Source organism: Oncorhynchus mykiss, chromosome 12 (assembly GCF_057628025.1).
Source record: "Oncorhynchus mykiss isolate SJ-2025 chromosome 12, ASM5762802v1, whole genome shotgun sequence".
NCBI classification, from domain to species: Eukaryota; Metazoa; Chordata; class Actinopteri; order Salmoniformes; family Salmonidae; genus Oncorhynchus; species Oncorhynchus mykiss.
In genome coordinates this window covers 54,540,716-54,557,234 of record NC_143033.1, presented here as the reverse complement: position 1 = coordinate 54,557,234, position 16,519 = coordinate 54,540,716, and the positions used below count along the sequence as shown (strand labels likewise).

Here is a 16,519-nt window from a genome sequence, read left to right as displayed (position 1 = left end):
GATTGGATCCCCCGAACTGAGAAGGTGAAAATCTGTCTTTCTACCCCTGAACGAGGCAGTTAACCCACCGTTCCTAGGCCGTCATTGAAACGGCCTAGGCCTGTTCTTAACTGACTTGCCTAGTTAAATAAAGGTGGGTTTTTTTTAACCGGCAAATCAGTGCCCAAAAATACAGATTTCCGATTATTATGAAAACTTGAAATCGGCCCTAATTAATCGGCCATTCCTCTAAACCTCTAATCTGCACGCACAGTGAGACAAATACTTTTTGGAAGATGGCCTGGTGTCAAGAAGGGCAGCAAAAGAAGCCACTTCTCTCCAGGAAAAACATCAGGACACATCAGTACTGATATTCTGCAGAAGTTACAGGGATTGGACTGCTGAGGCCTGAGGTAGTCATTTTCTCTGATGAATCCCCTTTCCGATTGTTTGGGGCATCTGGAAAAAAGCTTGTCCGGAGAAGACAAGGTGAGTGCTACCATCAGTCCTGTGTCATGCCAACAGTAAAGCATCCTGAGACCATTCATGTGTGGGGTTTCTTCTCAGCCAAGGGAGTGGGCTCACTCACAATTTTGCCTAAGAACACAGCCATGAATAAAGAATGGTACCAACACATCCTCCGAGAGCAACTTCTCCCAACCATCCAGGAACAGTTTGGTGACGAATGCCTTTTCCAGCATGGTGGAGCACCTTGCCATAAGGCAAAAGTGATAACTAAGTGGCTCGGGGAACAAACATCGATATTTTGGGTCCATGGCCAGGAAACTCCCCAGACCTTAATCTCATTGAGAATTTGTGGTCAAGAGGCGGGAGGACAAACAAAACCCCACAAAATCTGACAAACTCCAAGCATTGATTATGCAAGAAAGGGCTGCCATCAGTCAGGTTGTGGCCCAAAAGTTAATTGACAGCATGCCAGGGCGGATTGCAGAGGTCTTGAAAAAGAAGGGTCAACACTGCAAATATTAACTCTTTGCATCAACTTCATGTAATTGTCAAAAGTATTTGACACTTATGAAATGCTTGTAATTATACTTCAGTATTCCATAGTAACATCTGACAAAAATATCTAAAGACACTGAAGCAGCAAACTTTCGAAATTAATATTTGTCCTTAACTTTTGGCCACGACTGTACATGATTCCATATGTGTTATTTCATATTTTTGATGTCTTCACTATTATTCTACAATGTGAAAAATAAAGATAAACCCTTGAATGAGTAGGTGTGTCAACTTTTGACTGGTACTGTATAGTGATGCACCAATATGACATTTTTGGTCGATTCCGATTATAAATAAATAAAATAAAGCCAATACCGATATTTACAATGTTAGTTGCCTTTTTAAGCATTCTAGAACAGTTAAATAGTTAAAACACACACATGGACGCAGCGGTCTAAGGCACTGCGTCTGTGCAAGAGGCGTCACTACAGTCACTGGTTCGAATCCAGGCTGTATCACAGCTGGCCGGGTTTGGGAGTCCCATAGTGCGGCACACAATTGGCCCAGTGTTGTCCGGGCCGTCATTGTAAGTATGAATTTGTTCTTAACTGACATGCCTAGTTAAATAAAGGTTACACACACCCTGGCCAAAAAGTAATTTTGTTGGCATTGACGTATGTCCCCATTAACAGAAACATAATCAAAACCTATTTATTTCACTTATTTCCTGTGCTGTTTGTTACGTTGTTCATTTGTTCAGTCGTTTCATTCTCAACCAGGATTTCTATGGAATGCCGTTTGGGTCGTTGTGTGTGAGAAAAGATACATGACACTTGTTTCAGTAGCTAGCTAACTATCGCTAGGTATCATCTAAAATAACCCTAATTTATAAGACAGTTTTGTGATTAATGGTGGTCGGACCATCTATGTAAAGCTAGCAACAATAAGAACTAGCCACAATAGTAGACTTTGTGGTTAGCCTTCAAAATAGAAGTATGACATAATTGTACTATTTGTATTCATTTGCATTACTGTAAATTACACACTTATTTTGAAGGCAAACTGCAAATTCCACTATTGTGCCTAATCCTTATTGTGGCTAGCTTCACAACTCAACCTGGTGCGGTCGAGCCTCACTAGCCAGATTAAACTAGCTGGCTGCTTATAAAGTTAGCTTTGGGCAACAGGGTTAAGTTGCTGACTAGCTATTTATTTTCATGAACAGAAGTTCAATTTCAATAGGCGAACAACAAGTGGCAAACTAGCTAATACTTCATCACAAGGATTCCTGAATCATTGCTAAGAATAATGAAAATGACTGCAGTTTCTACTGGCCAATGTTTTCAGGCTGTTTGTATTGGTGCTAGCTAGATACCAAGCTAAAGCAAGCTACCCCAGAAGTTGTGGTTGAACAAATTATGCTTTATTGCCAACGCTCTATTGTAAACGCATCGTTCATGGCCGGTGTTTGCTTGTTTGCAGACTTTTCTGTACAGCTTTGACAGTGCTACTGTCTTTTTTTGACATGCAAAGACCCAAATGGTGTTCCATAGTATGTATGTTGTGGCGCTAATAGTAGTGACGCTATTACTGTGAAAAAATGGCACACTTGGTAGTGTGTACTGGTGCTCGACCAGTCAGCGAAAGCCAACATCACCCACGATAGAGAACAGTTGATTGTCAAGGGCAATGAATTCCATTATCTTGGCTTTAATGGATTTCGCCTTTGAGTTGTCTCGCTGAAATGATTACTCTTTCAAATGACTGCTCGATCCACACAGCAGACATTGTGAGCTAGTTTAGGAATGCTGTGTTGCACATATATTGTGCGAAATTTTACATGGCGTCATTACATCAAACGTTATATAGGTATGCACGTCAGCTTTGAAATCAGTTTTGCACATCGGGGCGTCATACTAGACATTGGCATTTTTATCTAATATCGGCCGATTCCGATATGTTCACCGATATATCGTGCATCCATAGTACTCTATATACGCTACCGTTCAAAAGTTTGGGGTCACTTAGAAATGTCCATTTTTTAAAAAAAAGAAAAGCACACTGATGTACTTGTCTTTTACTCAGTTGTGCACCGGGGCCTCCCACTCTTTCTATTCTGGTTAGAGACCGTTTGCGCTGTTCTGTGAAGGAAGTAGTCCAGTGTTGTATGAGATCTTCAGTTTCTTGGCAATTTCTCGCATTGAATAGCCTTCATTTCTCAGAACAACAATAGACTGACGGAGTTTCAGAAGAAAGTTCAGTTTTATTGCTTCTTTAAATCGCCACAACGGTTTTCAGCTAAGCTAACATAATTGCAAAAGGGTTTTCTAATGACCAATTAGCCTTTTAAAATTATAAACTTGGATTAGCTAACACAACGTGCCATTGGAACACAGGAGTGATGGTTGCTGATAATGGGCCTCTGTACGCATATGTAGATATCCCGTTAAAATCAGCCATTTCTAGCTACAATAGTAATATAGAACATAAACAATGTCTAAACTGTATTTCTGATCATTTTGTTATTTTAATGGACAAAAAATGTGCCTTTCTTTTAAAAAACAGGATATTTCTAAGTTACCCCAAACTTTTGAATGCATGTGTGTTTTTGAATGCACTGGACCTTTTTTAAACGTTGATGCTTTCCCAGGCATGGAGAGAAGGTGAGCCTGAGCTCCAAATGTGCAGAGCTGGACAGAGAGATGATCTCAGCCCTGGGTGTGTCCAAAGCTGTCCTCGACCATGTCATCTTTTGTCACCAAGAGGAGTCCAACTGGCCACTGGGAGAAGGGAAGCCCCTCAAGAACAAATTTGATGCTATCTTCTCAGCCACAAGGTAGTCTTAGAGTAGTGTTGTTCAGAGTCACACTTCTGCCCATTTTATTGGAACTTAGCTGTCTTTTCTGTGGTTAGTATTGCTTAACTCACAACAGCATGTTGTTAACTACTGCTGCTCTCTGTTCATCATATATGCATAGTCACTTTAACCATATCTACATGTACATACTACCTCAAATCAACCTGACTATCCGGTGTCTGTATGTAGCCTCACTACATTTTATAGCCTCGCTACTTTTATAGCCTCGCTATATAGCCTGTAATTGGGAATGTACTTTATGGAATTGAGAGGAATTTGAATTAAATGGAATTTATAGCGAGAGGTAATTTAATTAGATTAGAATTTGTGGAATTAACTCCAACCCTGATGGATATAAAGGATTTAGCTGTGAACCAACAATTTTCCCTCCCTCCCCTTGTCAGGTACATCAAGGTGCTGGAGACGCTGAGGCAGCTGAGGCTCAAGCAGTCTAACGAGGTGAAAGAGTGCCAGGTGGAGCTGAAGTTCCTGAAGCTGAACAAGGAGAAAGCCCTCGAGATCAGGGAGCTGCTTGCCAGCAAGGAGACCCAGCTGGCCTCCTCCAAAGATGCCGTACAGAAGATAGAGGGCCAGATCGAACCCCTGGAGGTGTGACCTCATTCCATAGATAATTAGTTCTAGACAAGATGAATGGTTTACATCTGCTTATGTTCGTGTTTTATGGAGCGTTATTTAGAAGCCAATTTAGATGCTAAACAAATTGTTTTTGTCCTGTCTAATAGTAGCCTACTTTGAGTAACTCCATTTTAAATGTAGGCATGCAATGGAAAAAGTCTAGATTTATACCGCTTTTTAAGTATTTCTACCTGTTTTATTTCAGAACCGACTGGTTGACATTGATGAGAATCTGGGAAAAGTGATGAAACTCGACAACGACATCAAGGCTTTAGACAGCAGGAAGAAGCAGATGGAGGAAGACAACCAGGAACTGGAGGAGAAAATGGAGCAGGTGTGACACGCATTTCACCAGAACACTATTCCATTCTCATCAATGGGGAACACCTTTATAAGTGTGTTTGTGAGCCCAACACCTGCTAACAAAGAACCAATTGTCCATTTTGAGAAGAGCTTAATTAGCGTATAGGAAAAGCACTATAATCTCAATGCTATTAGATAACGAATTGGACTCTGCAGCTTTAAATTTACAGATGACAAGTCAGTACAGATCTTTATTCAGACAATATCTTGTAACATTTTGGAACTCTCTCCCTTTCATGCATCTTTCCTTCATCCTTAATGGTTGTGTCTGTCATGTCCAAGACCTGTTCCAATCCATCTGTGTGGCCTGTGTAACTAAAGCCCTGTTGTGTGGCTGCGTGGCCGAACTCAGGTGTTCCAGGGCTCAGATGAGCAGCTGCAGGAGATGTACCAAAATCACCAGAGGACAGTGAAGGAGAAGGAGAAGAGGTTTACAGAGTGCCAGAGGGAGATGGAACGAGCCGGGAGAGAGTGCCAGAGACTCAACCGCCTCAAGTCCGACCTTCTAGTTGAACAAGGTGTGACATTGGAGTGACTATACTATATAACCATGAAGAGTTCTATGTTGGGTGCATATAAGTCATGTTATATTTCAGTTTGTCAGTGTTTATTTTCTTTATTGATGCGCTAGACCAGGGGTCTCCAACCTTTTCTAGTATGTGAGCTACTTTAAAAAATGTAAAAATACTTATTGCGAGCTTTCAAATCGGCACATTCTTATTTTCTTTACCCTGCAGCTCTTTCCCGGTCCTTGGTGTATAAGACATGGATTTTTTTCCTGTTGTATTCTCAATATTACAATTATTCATAGAGAAACAACAAAGGTGGAAGAGTCCATTTCATTGCTTAAAGAGAAATTCCACCTTAAAATGCATCATACCAGCTGTATTTTGAAAGTTATTCATCTTGAGGACTTGATTTCTGACATGCAAAACATTTTTAATATGACACGGTTTTTGGGGAAAGTCTGTACCACCCACAAGATGGAAAGGAAGACCCAGAGTTACCTCTGCTGCAGAGGATAAGTTTGTGAGTTAACTTCACCTCAGATTGCAGCCCAAATAAATGCTTCACAGAGTTCAAGAAACCGATACATCTCAACATCAACTGTTCAGAGGAGACTGTGTGAATCAGGTCTGCATGGTTGAATCGCTGCAAAGAAACCACTACTAAAGGACACCAATAAGAAGAGACTTGCTTGAGCCAAGAAACGGGAGCAATGGACATTAGACCAGTGGAAATCTATCCTTTGGTCTGGGGTCCAAATTGGAGATTTTTGGTTCCAACCGCCGTGTCTTTGTGAGATGCAGTGTAGGTGAACAGATGATATCCGCATGTGTAGTTCCCACTGAATCATGGAGGATGAAGTGTTATGGTGTGGGGATGGTGACACTAGCAATGATTTATTTAGAATTCAAAGGATACTTAATCAGCATGGCTATCGCAGCATTCTGCAGCGATGCGGCATCCCATCTGGTGTGTGCTTAGTGGGACTATCATTTATTATTCAACAGGACTGTGACCCAAAACACACCTCCAGGCTGTGTAAGGGCTATTTGACCAAGGAGAGTGATGGAGTGCTGCATCAGATGACCTGACCTCCACGATCACCCGACCTCAACCCATTTGAGATGGTTTAGGATGAGTTGGACAGCAGAGTGAAGGAAAAGCAGCCAGCATATGTGGGAACTGTTGAAAAGCATTCCTCATGAAGATGGAAGATAACATTTGGTTACTACATGTGTTATTTCATAGTTTGTGTGTGTGAGGCACGAGCACCAAACAGGCAATATTGCTGGAAATTAATTGGGAGATATTGATACATGGTGGCTAACCAGGGGTAGAAAAACGTCAATGTGGCTTTGATTGGATAGTACATTTTATATTACATTTAGTAATATAGCAGACGCTCTTATCCAGAGCACCTTACAGTAGTGAGAGCATACATTTTCATACTGGGCCCCCTTGGGAATCGAACCCACAACCCTGGTGTTGCAAGCGCCATGCTCTACCAAGTGAGCCACACGGGACTACACTTGCCAGAAGGTTTATCACAGTTTGCATGCAACATGTGAAAAAATGCATGAATGAATTGGCAAGCAACTCATAGGTGGGCTATGATCTACCTGTTGGAGACACCTGCACTAAACCAGGTTTTCCCAAACTCTGACCTGGGGCCTCTACTGGGTGCATGTTTTGGTTTTTGCCCTAGCACTACACAGCTGTTTTGAATAACCGACTCCTCAAACTTTGGTTATTTGAATCAGCTGTGCAGTGCTAGGGCAAAAAATAAAAGGTGCAGCCATGGGGGGGCCCCCAAGACCGAGTTTGGGAAAACCCTGCACGAGACGGATGTGTATTGGTTGGTCTACACACGCAACCAATAAACCTAATAGATCATGTTGAATATCATTAGTGGTGCTACTCTGATATTGATCATGTTGTGTTTCTCTCCTCCGTTAAGGTCGTCTCCAGCTGGAGGCTGATCGCCATGCCCAGAACATTAAGGCTCGTGACTCCCAGGTGAGAACCCTGGCAGCCTATCTGGAGATGGAGGGCTACGACCGGTCCCCCTTCAATGACAGACAGCTGCAGAGCTTCAACCGCCAGGTCAAAGAAAGACTCGACCAGGAGACTGAGGCCGCCAACCAGATCATGGTAAGAGAAAGTCCCGTCCACACGAAGTTTGGATAGATGCAGCTTTGTTCCATTGATCTAGTTTTAATGGTCAGGAAACGGAACCTAAACTGACTCCTGGCCCTATTCATGTTGTATAACTTTGTTCTTCCAAGCCATTCATCTGTATTCCAAACTGTGTTCCAGAGGGATATACAAGAGAAGGAGGCCATGAAGCAGCAGAGCATCGATGAGATACGAGACAAAAAGACTGGTCTGGAGAGGACCATGGAGCTGAAGAAAGACCTGCAGGTTAAGAAGCAGCAGGAGCTGAGGAACGTCAAGTCTGACCTACAGAGACTGGAGGGCTCCTCCTCCCGGCTGCAGGAACTGGAGACGGAGCTCACCAAAGCGGTAGGCGCACAACACATTGTCTGCGATTTTTATCTGTGAATGTGTTTATCCCTTAGATAAAGTTCCGGAGATGTGGTTTACGCCTGGGTTTAAATTAGTGTCCCCGTAGATTTTCTTAGACAACCGAAGGAACATCCAGAGCTGCAAACGACTACATGTTGAATAGTAGTCCTGCCTCTAAGTAGTAGTTGGGGAAACTGAAGTGCATGATATTCCTGTGTATCTGTGGTGTCTCTCTGCAGGAGCGTGAGCTGGAGAGCGCGGTGCAGAGCTCCAATGTGGATGGGCTGAAGGCCGAGGTGCTGGAGCTCCAGAAGGACAAAGCTGAGCTGGACCGCACACAGCGTCGGCTGGACCGTGAAATGGAGACCCTTAACACACACACCACCACACGCACACAGATGGACATGCTCAAGAAGGATAAGGTAGTGTCAGCTCAGAACAAGAATTAAAGATACCAGCATATGCTAAATGACATTATACAGCTTAAAATATTGTCAATCTACAGATTGACAATGAGATGTGTGAAATGTAGTGAGCCCTGTGCAGGTCTGCATTGTTGTTTTAAAAAAAAACATATACACATATATATATATATATATATGTGTGTATACCTGAGTATACAAGATGTACTCTTCGTTGTTTAGTTTGTGGCCCAAACCTGACCAATGACATGGAACAAGAGGTCACTCTCAACCTGGCCAGTGGTAACATGAGCCTGTGGGCCTCTCTTCTTCCCTCAGACAGATAAAGAAGATCAGGTGAGGAAAATCAAGTCAAGGCACAGTGAGGATCTGGTGTCCCTGCTGGGTCACTTCCCTAAGAAGAGGGAGCTGGAGGACTGGATCCACTCCAAGTCCAAAGAGATCAACTCCACCAGGGAGAAACTAGCCAAGCTCAAGTCAGTGCTTCTGTCAAACATGGCCAAATGAATACAGTATCTGCTCTGTCTTTGTGTTGTTACAGTAAGAAGTTGCTGAGGTCTATGTGTTTCTGTGCTTGCAGTAAGGAGCTGGCGTCGGGGGAGCAGAATAAGAGCCACATCACAGCAGAGATCAGGAGGAAGGAGCAGCAGCTGGCCAGCTATGAGGAAAAGATGTTCAACGTGTGTGGCAGTCAGGACTTCCAGCAGGACCTGGGCAAGCTGCAGGACGACCTGGAGAAGACCTCCAAGCAGAGAGGTAACTAACAGGTCCACGAGTTGGATATGAGGTTCAATTTATACCGGTTTAATTTATACCGTTAATTGAAATGCATTACAGGTGGCTACCTCATGAAGCTGGTAGAGAGAATGCCAAGAGTGTGCAAAGCTGTAATCAAGGCAAAGAGTGGCTACTTTGAAGAATCTCAAATATAAAATATATTTTGATTTAACATATTTTTTTTTTGTTACTACATGGTTCCATTTGTTATTTCCTAGTTTTGATGTCTTCGCTATTATTGTACAATGTAAAAAATAGTTAAATTAAGAAAAAACCTGGAATGAGTACGTGTGTCCAAACTTTTGCCTGGTACTGTATATTTTCTGATCTGTTTTAAATAATGTCAGTTCTTATTAACCCTGTGTGTGTGTGCGCGCTCAGCCATGCTGGCGGGAGCCACAGCCGTGTACACTCAGTTCATCAGTCAGCTGACAGAGGAGGGCGAGCCCTGTTGCCCCGTGTGCCAGCGCATCTTCCCCTCGGAGGCTGAGCTCCAGGACGTCATCAACGACATGCAGTCCAAGCTGCGCCTGGTCCCTGACAAGCTGAAGAACACAGAGCAGGACCTGAAGAGGAAGGAGAGGAGGAAGGACGACATGATGGCTCTCAAACCTGTCAGGTTAGAACGGATCGGGGAGTACTTACTGCTTGTGTATTTTCATTGTAGACAATAGGCTTTTGGATTAGGTTGCATTTCTTCCACTAGATGGTAGTGGATGCCTGTACAATGCAGAGGCACACATCTTGATCAGGCAGCCGCTGCACATAACCTGTGAGAGAGGATCATGTTCTGGTACTTCATAATAGATGGATGTGAAAGAAAAAACATATGTCATTTTGTATGGCTTGCTGCTGTTTGACTGGGGCAGAGAAATTATTACTCAAAACTGTTGTAGATGTCCTGCTCCACTGCTCATGTCCCATTATCTTAACCCTTTCTCCACCTAAGCCATATGCTACTCTCGTCTCAGTTGATCCACATGAGTTGCTGACCCAGGCCCTGTTCTGTGCTGTGGTAACCACCAGGCAGTCTATTGCTGAGCTGCAGGAGAAGGAGCTTCCTGAGCTGAGGAACCGGCTGCAGAACGTGAACCGGGACATTGAGAGGCTGAAGGGGGATGTGGAGGAGCAGGAGACCCTGCTGTCCACTCTGATGTCAGAGGAGGACACAGCCAAGGCCTGCCTGCAGGACATCTCCCTCATGGACAGATACCAGGTCAGATCACATAACGATTAACATAACACAGCCTGTGTGGTCTTCATTCTTAATGTGAAAGTCACCATATAGAGATGTCAATGATTTCTGTGTTTCTTTCAGGGATGGGCTAGGTTATTCGAATATCCAAACGGTCGTAGTATTCGATTTCTTGCGAGAGTATTATTATTTTTTTACATTTATTTTTATGATATGCAGTGCATTCGGAAAGTATTCAGAAGCCTTTACTTTTCCACATTTTGTTACGTTACATCCTTATTCTATAATGGATTAAGTACAAAAAAGTTCTGTCAAAGCGAAAAAATACAGAGACCTTATTTTTGTTTTTTAGACCCTTTGCTATGAGACTCGAAATTGAGCTCAGGTGCATCCTGTTTCTATTGATCATCTTGAGATGTTTCTACAACTTGATTGGAGTCCACTGGTGGTAAATTCAATTGATTTGGAAAGGCACACACGTCTATATAAGGTCACACAGTTCACAGTGCATGTCAGAGCAAAAAACCAAGCCATGAGGTTGAAGGAATTGTCCGAAGAGCTCCGAGACGACAGGATTGTGTTGAGGCACAGATCCTGGGGAAGGGTACCAAAACATTTCTGCAGCATTGAAAGTCCCCAAGAACACAGTGGCCTCCATCTTTCTTAAATGGAAGAGGTTTGGAACCACCAAGACTCTTCCTAGAGCTGTCCGCCTGGCCAAACTGAGCAATCGGGAGAAGGGCCTTGGTCAGGGAGGTGACCAAGAACCTGATGGTCACTCTGATCAGAGTTCCTCTGTGGAGATGGGAGAACCTTCCAGAAGGAAAACCATCTCTGCCGCACTCCACCGATCAGGCCTTTATGGTAGAATGGCCAGACAGAAGCCACTCCTCAGTAAAATACGCATGACAGGCCGCTTGAAGTTTGCGAAAAGGCACCTAAAGGACTCTGACCATGAGAAACAAGATTCTCTCGTCAGATGAAACCAAGATTGAACTCTTTGGCCTGAAAGCCAAGTGTAATGTCTGTAAGAAACCTGGCACCATCCCTACAGTGAAGCGTGGTGGCAGCATCATGCTTTGTGGATGGATCGAGGGAAAGATGAACGGAGCAAAGTACAGAGAGCTATTGATGAAAACCTGGTCAGGACCTCAGACTGGGGCGACGGTTCACCTTCCAACAGGACAACGACTCTAAGCACACAGCCAAGACAACAAAGGAGAGTGGCTTTGGGACAATTCTCTGAATGTCCTTGAGTGGCCCAGCCAGAGTCTGGACTTGAACCCGATTGAACATCTCTGGAGAGACCTGAAAATAGCTGTGCAGCGAGGCTCCCCATCCATCCTGACTGAGCTTGAGAGGATCTGCAGAGAAGAATGGGAACAACTCCCCAAATACAGGTGTGCCAAGATTGTAGCATCACACCAAAGAAGACTTGAGGCTGTAATTGCTGTCAAAGGTGCGTCAACAAAGTACTGAGTAAAGTACTGAGGGTCTGGTGTCATGTGTACCAGTTTGAGTGTGTCAAGAACTGCAACGCTGCTGGGTTTTTCCACACAATTGTCCCGTGTGTATCAATAATGGTCCACCACCCAAAGGACATCCAGTCATCTTGACACAACTGTGGGCAGCCAACACTGTGGAAGGCTTTCGACACATAATCTATGCCCTGACAAATTGAGGCTGTTCAGAGGTTCATAGGGGGTGCAACTCAATATTAGGATATATTATTTTTGTACACTTAGTGTATACATTGCCTCATTTCAGTTTGACAAAGCAAATATAAGAATTTTAGTAAATGGCAGCAATTTCTATATATTTTCTTGTGCTTATAAAATCCACTAATTGACCAAAGTTGGTTAAATTACTTGGAATTCCATTTATGCTCTGATTTTTTTGGGCTGAAAGGAGTTGTTTTCATTAAGCAAATATTCAACCTAGTTCAGAGCAGAAATGTGGTAATTGACTCCAATGACTGGAATCTGTTACGCCTGTTTTTTCCGGCTCAGGCCTAGATAGTTCATGAAAGTATGCTTTCTATTTGATGAACTAGTAAAATGATTTCGTTAGACGGCTCTGCAGCTAGTCTAGTGAAATAGGATGACTAAAGACAGAACCGTGTGGGAAGTACAGAGACGTTATCTGGCTGCTACTGCTTGAGCATAGATGACATGATGACTTTAAGGAATTAAAAAGGATAAGTAATATACAAAATTGAAGAAAAGAGAAATTCATGGTAATTTCCTATTTTTCTATTGATGTCTACCTATGTGGGCCTGACAGAGACGATGGAATATTTTCAATGTTTTGGCAATTGAATGTAGGGCTGGGTGATATGGCCCTTAATATAATATCACAGTATTTCAAGGGGTCTTTCTCCATTCTGATTGGTTGACATTTAATTGAATGGTATACAACAAAATTCTGCCTTCATCAATTTCTGCATTTCCTGCACTCATTTGAGATAATTTCCAAACTGCCTCATAGGGCTGAACAATATGGGGAAAGAATCTAGAACTTATTTTTAACCGATTTGTTGCAATTGCCATTTAGATCTAAACACTTGGGTGAACTGTTGGAATTATGGAAAAAATTATGATTTCTAATTCTATATTTAGAAGATAAGTGGTCCGGCCTCAAGTGGCACAGCGGACTAAGGCACTGCATCGCAGCGGACTAAGGCCGTCACTACAGACCCAGATTTGATCCCAGGCGGTGTCGCAGCCTGCCAAGACCGGGAGACCTATTAGACAGCGCACAATTGGACCAGCGTCGTCTGGGTTAGGGTAGGGTTTGCCCGGCCAGGATGTCCTTGTCGCACTCTAGCGACTCCTTGTGGCGGGCCAGGCGCATGCACGCTGACTTTGGTCGGCAGGTGTACGGTGTTTCCTCCGATATATTGGTGCGGCCGGCTTCCGGGTTAAGCGAGCAGTGTGTCAAGAAGCAGTACGGCTTGGCAGGGTTGTGTTTCAGAGGACGCATGGCTCTCGACCGTCGCCTCTCCCGAATCTGTACAGGAGTTGCAGTGATAGGACAAGACTTTAACTACCAATTGGATACCATGAAATTGAGGAGAAAAAGGTGTAAAAAAATCTATATAGCAGTGGGCACTTTGAATACAGTGTTTGACATTACAACGAATGAAAATGCCAGGGAGGAGTTGTTGTGACAGGGTAGGAACCAAAGTGTTGGTCAGGGTTTCCTAGGGGACCCTATAATCTTTGGCTATGTAAAAAAAAAAAAAAAATAAAAAATAAAAAAATCTTAGCTACTTCATGTAGCTAACATATTCAGGCTTCCAGGGCTCCTGAGTGGCACAGTGGTCTAAGGCACTGCATCTCAGTGCAAGAGTTATCACTACAGTCCTTGATTGGGAGGCCCATAGGGCGGCACACAATTGACCCAGTTTTGTCATGTTGTAAATAAGAATTTGTTCTTAACTGGCTTGCCTAGTTAAATATTTTTTATAATTCCTTTTTGATATTGATATTGTTGCACAAACATGCTGATTTAGGCCTACACAATCAATCATCACGCTGTATAGCTAGCTATGTTTAGTCTGTCTCAGTCTATTTATTAGCTTGCTAGCCAGCTTGCTAGCTACACTTGTGGATTTATATTAAGAAGCAAAGTGGAAACCGCATTGTAGTCATCAACATTGTTGCATGTGGTGCATTGACCACGCAGACTGAAAGCAAGCGTCTCGTGGTCGAGTAACAACAAATGCGCTCCTTGAGTGCCAGGGGGTGGGGCTTGGTCTGTGTGGAAAACAGTATGGAGAGTGGAGAGAGATGACTCAAGTAGCGGAGTAAGCTATAAAAATAGACGTTACACAGCGTATCACATTAAACAAACCAAACATTCGAATATCATTATAGAAGGTAAAGCAAAAACCCAAACCTGTAAAATACTGTATACTGCCCAGTCCTTATTGGATGTTCACTATTTTTGGCTTTGGAATTTCCATTTAAAAAGCTCTAAGATAATTGTCATTATTTCATAATACATTTCATGTAAAGCAAAAAATATAACTTCAATCGAAAACCATGTATTGCACTAATTGCTCAGCACTACTGCATATTGCACCTTTAACAATGAAAAGGCTTTGTATAAAATAATACATATGTGACATTGCTATATAGCCTACAAGGATAGACCCATTTGACATTTTAATAAAATAACAGTTTTATGACCATTTTTATGAGTGCGTCCCATTTAAAAATGAAAGACGTACTGCTAACTTAGCTGGCTACTGTAGCTAGCTAGCTTCTTTACATCAATCTGATGTGGTCAAGACAAGGCACTACCAGATGGTATGATACATAACCTATGGCAGCAACAACTTGTTCTAAATAGCGCAATTCGGTTTGACTACTTCATCTCCCTCTGTCTACGTCCATGCAACACACACACCTGCTCCTCTCCCGCCGCTCCCCCACCCTTCTGCTGCAACAAGCAGCGCACCGGCTCTCCCGGGTCACGCAAGCAAGTCCCCATTTTTAGTTTTTTAAAAAAGTTAATACATCTCGACTACTGGGGGGGGACTATTCAAATAGCGAAATCATTTCAAATGGCCATCCCTAGTTTCTTTCTATGCATCTCTCTTTACCCTCGTTCATTCCATCCTTGACTGTTGTGGTAACCTCCTCTGTCTGTGTGTGTGTCCTTGGTCTCTAGCTGGACCTGAAGGATGTGGAGAGGAAGATAGCCCAGCAAGCTGCCAAGCTGCAGGGAGTGGACCTGAGCCGCACCATTCAGCAGGTCAACCAGGAGAAACAGGAGACCCAGCATCGCCTGGACACAAGTACGACCTGCCTGGGGATAATGTTACACTGGGGCCTCCTCCGCAAGACCTGTTGAGCAACTGTAAAATGCCAGACGAAGTTGGATTTCCTTATAGTAAATCTACTGTAGCTGTTAGTGAAGGGAATTGTTGTTCCTTCATGTACATATTACATCTATGATGACATACAGTAGCCTATAGGTCAATTCGGTGTAGGTGAAGCGGACATCAGTCGGTCATGGTCACGTGATGAAGTAGCCCCCCGTGCAATCTTCAAAACCAGTGTTTGCCTTCGGCCCAAGAGGGAATTACTTCTTAGTCTAAGACTTCAGCAATTGTGGAACAAGTACCAAATTGTCATACTTGAGTAAACGTAAAGATACCTTAATAGGAAATGACTCAAGTGAAAGTCGCCCAGTAAAATACTATTTGAGTTATAAAAGTATTTGGTTTTAAATATCAAAAGTAAATATAATTGCTAAAATATACTTAATTTCAAAAGTAAAAGTATAAATCATTTCAAATGTCTTATATTAAGCAAACCAGACGTCACCATTTCCTTCATTTTTTAAATTTACTGATAGCCAAGGGCACACTCCAACACTCAGACATAATTTTAAAATTAAGCATGTGTGTTTAGTGAGTCCACCAGATCAGTGGCAGTAGGGATGACCAGGGATGTTCTCTTGAAGTGTGTGAATTTAACCATTTTCCTGTCCGGCTAAGCATTCAAAATGTAAGGACTGCTTTTGGGTGTCAGGGAAAATGTATTGATTAAAAAGTACATGATTTTCTTTAGGAATGTAGTGAAGTATAAGTTGTAAAAAACATATATAAATAGTAAAGTACAGATACACCCAAAAAACTACTTAAGTCGTACTTTCAAGTATTTTACACCACTGAAATTTGGTTGTTCCTGCAGGAGACCCGGGTTCATATCCCGCGTGTTACATTGGCGCCCAATGTGGGGTGGTCTCTCGTGGGGGAGGAGTTCAAATGGGGGTGAATGTAGCTGTCGTGAGTTGCCTGTTAACTTCAAAAGCTCTTGGTCTAAGACGTTGGTTGCTCACGTGGGAGACCCGGGTTCATATCCTGTGTGTTACATATTATGATATACAGTGAGGGGGAAAAAGTATTTGATCCTCTGCTGATTTTGTACATTTGCCCACTGACAAATAAATGATCAGACTATAATTTTAATGGTAGGTTTATTTGAACAGTGAGAGACAGAATAACAACAAAAAAATCCAGAACAACACATGTCAAAAATCTTAATAAATAAAGATTTGCATTTTAATGGGGGAAATAAGTATTTGACCTCTCTGCAAAACATGACTTAGTACTTGGTGGCAAACCCCTTGTTGGCAATCACCAGGTCAGACGTTTCTTGTAGTTGGCCACCAGGTTTGCGCACATCTCAGGAGGGATTTTGTCCCACTCTTCTTTGCAGATCTTCTCCAAGTCATTAAGGTTTCGAGGTTGACGTTTGGCAACTCGAACCTTCAGCTCCC

At 42.8% G+C, this 16,519-nt stretch overlaps 1 protein-coding gene across 1 annotated transcript in view; it reads left to right on the top strand.

Moving 5' to 3' along the window:
- The window catches only part of rad50 (RAD50 homolog, double strand break repair protein), a 43,011-nt gene that overhangs the window by 6,659 nt on the left and 19,833 nt on the right, over nt 1-16,519 (top strand). Inside the window, exons 5-16 of the mRNA XM_036937789.2 lie at nt 3,593-3,778; nt 4,204-4,408; nt 4,641-4,769; nt 5,151-5,316; nt 7,263-7,456; nt 7,622-7,828; nt 8,071-8,253; nt 8,572-8,729; nt 8,834-9,009; nt 9,412-9,649; nt 10,057-10,246; nt 14,903-15,029. Of these exons, the coding sequence (XP_036793684.2) occupies nt 3,593-3,778; nt 4,204-4,408; nt 4,641-4,769; nt 5,151-5,316; nt 7,263-7,456; nt 7,622-7,828; nt 8,071-8,253; nt 8,572-8,729; nt 8,834-9,009; nt 9,412-9,649; nt 10,057-10,246; nt 14,903-15,029 (2,159 nt within the window). The remainder of the gene's footprint in view (nt 1-3,592; nt 3,779-4,203; nt 4,409-4,640; nt 4,770-5,150; nt 5,317-7,262; nt 7,457-7,621; nt 7,829-8,070; nt 8,254-8,571; nt 8,730-8,833; nt 9,010-9,411; nt 9,650-10,056; nt 10,247-14,902; nt 15,030-16,519) is intronic.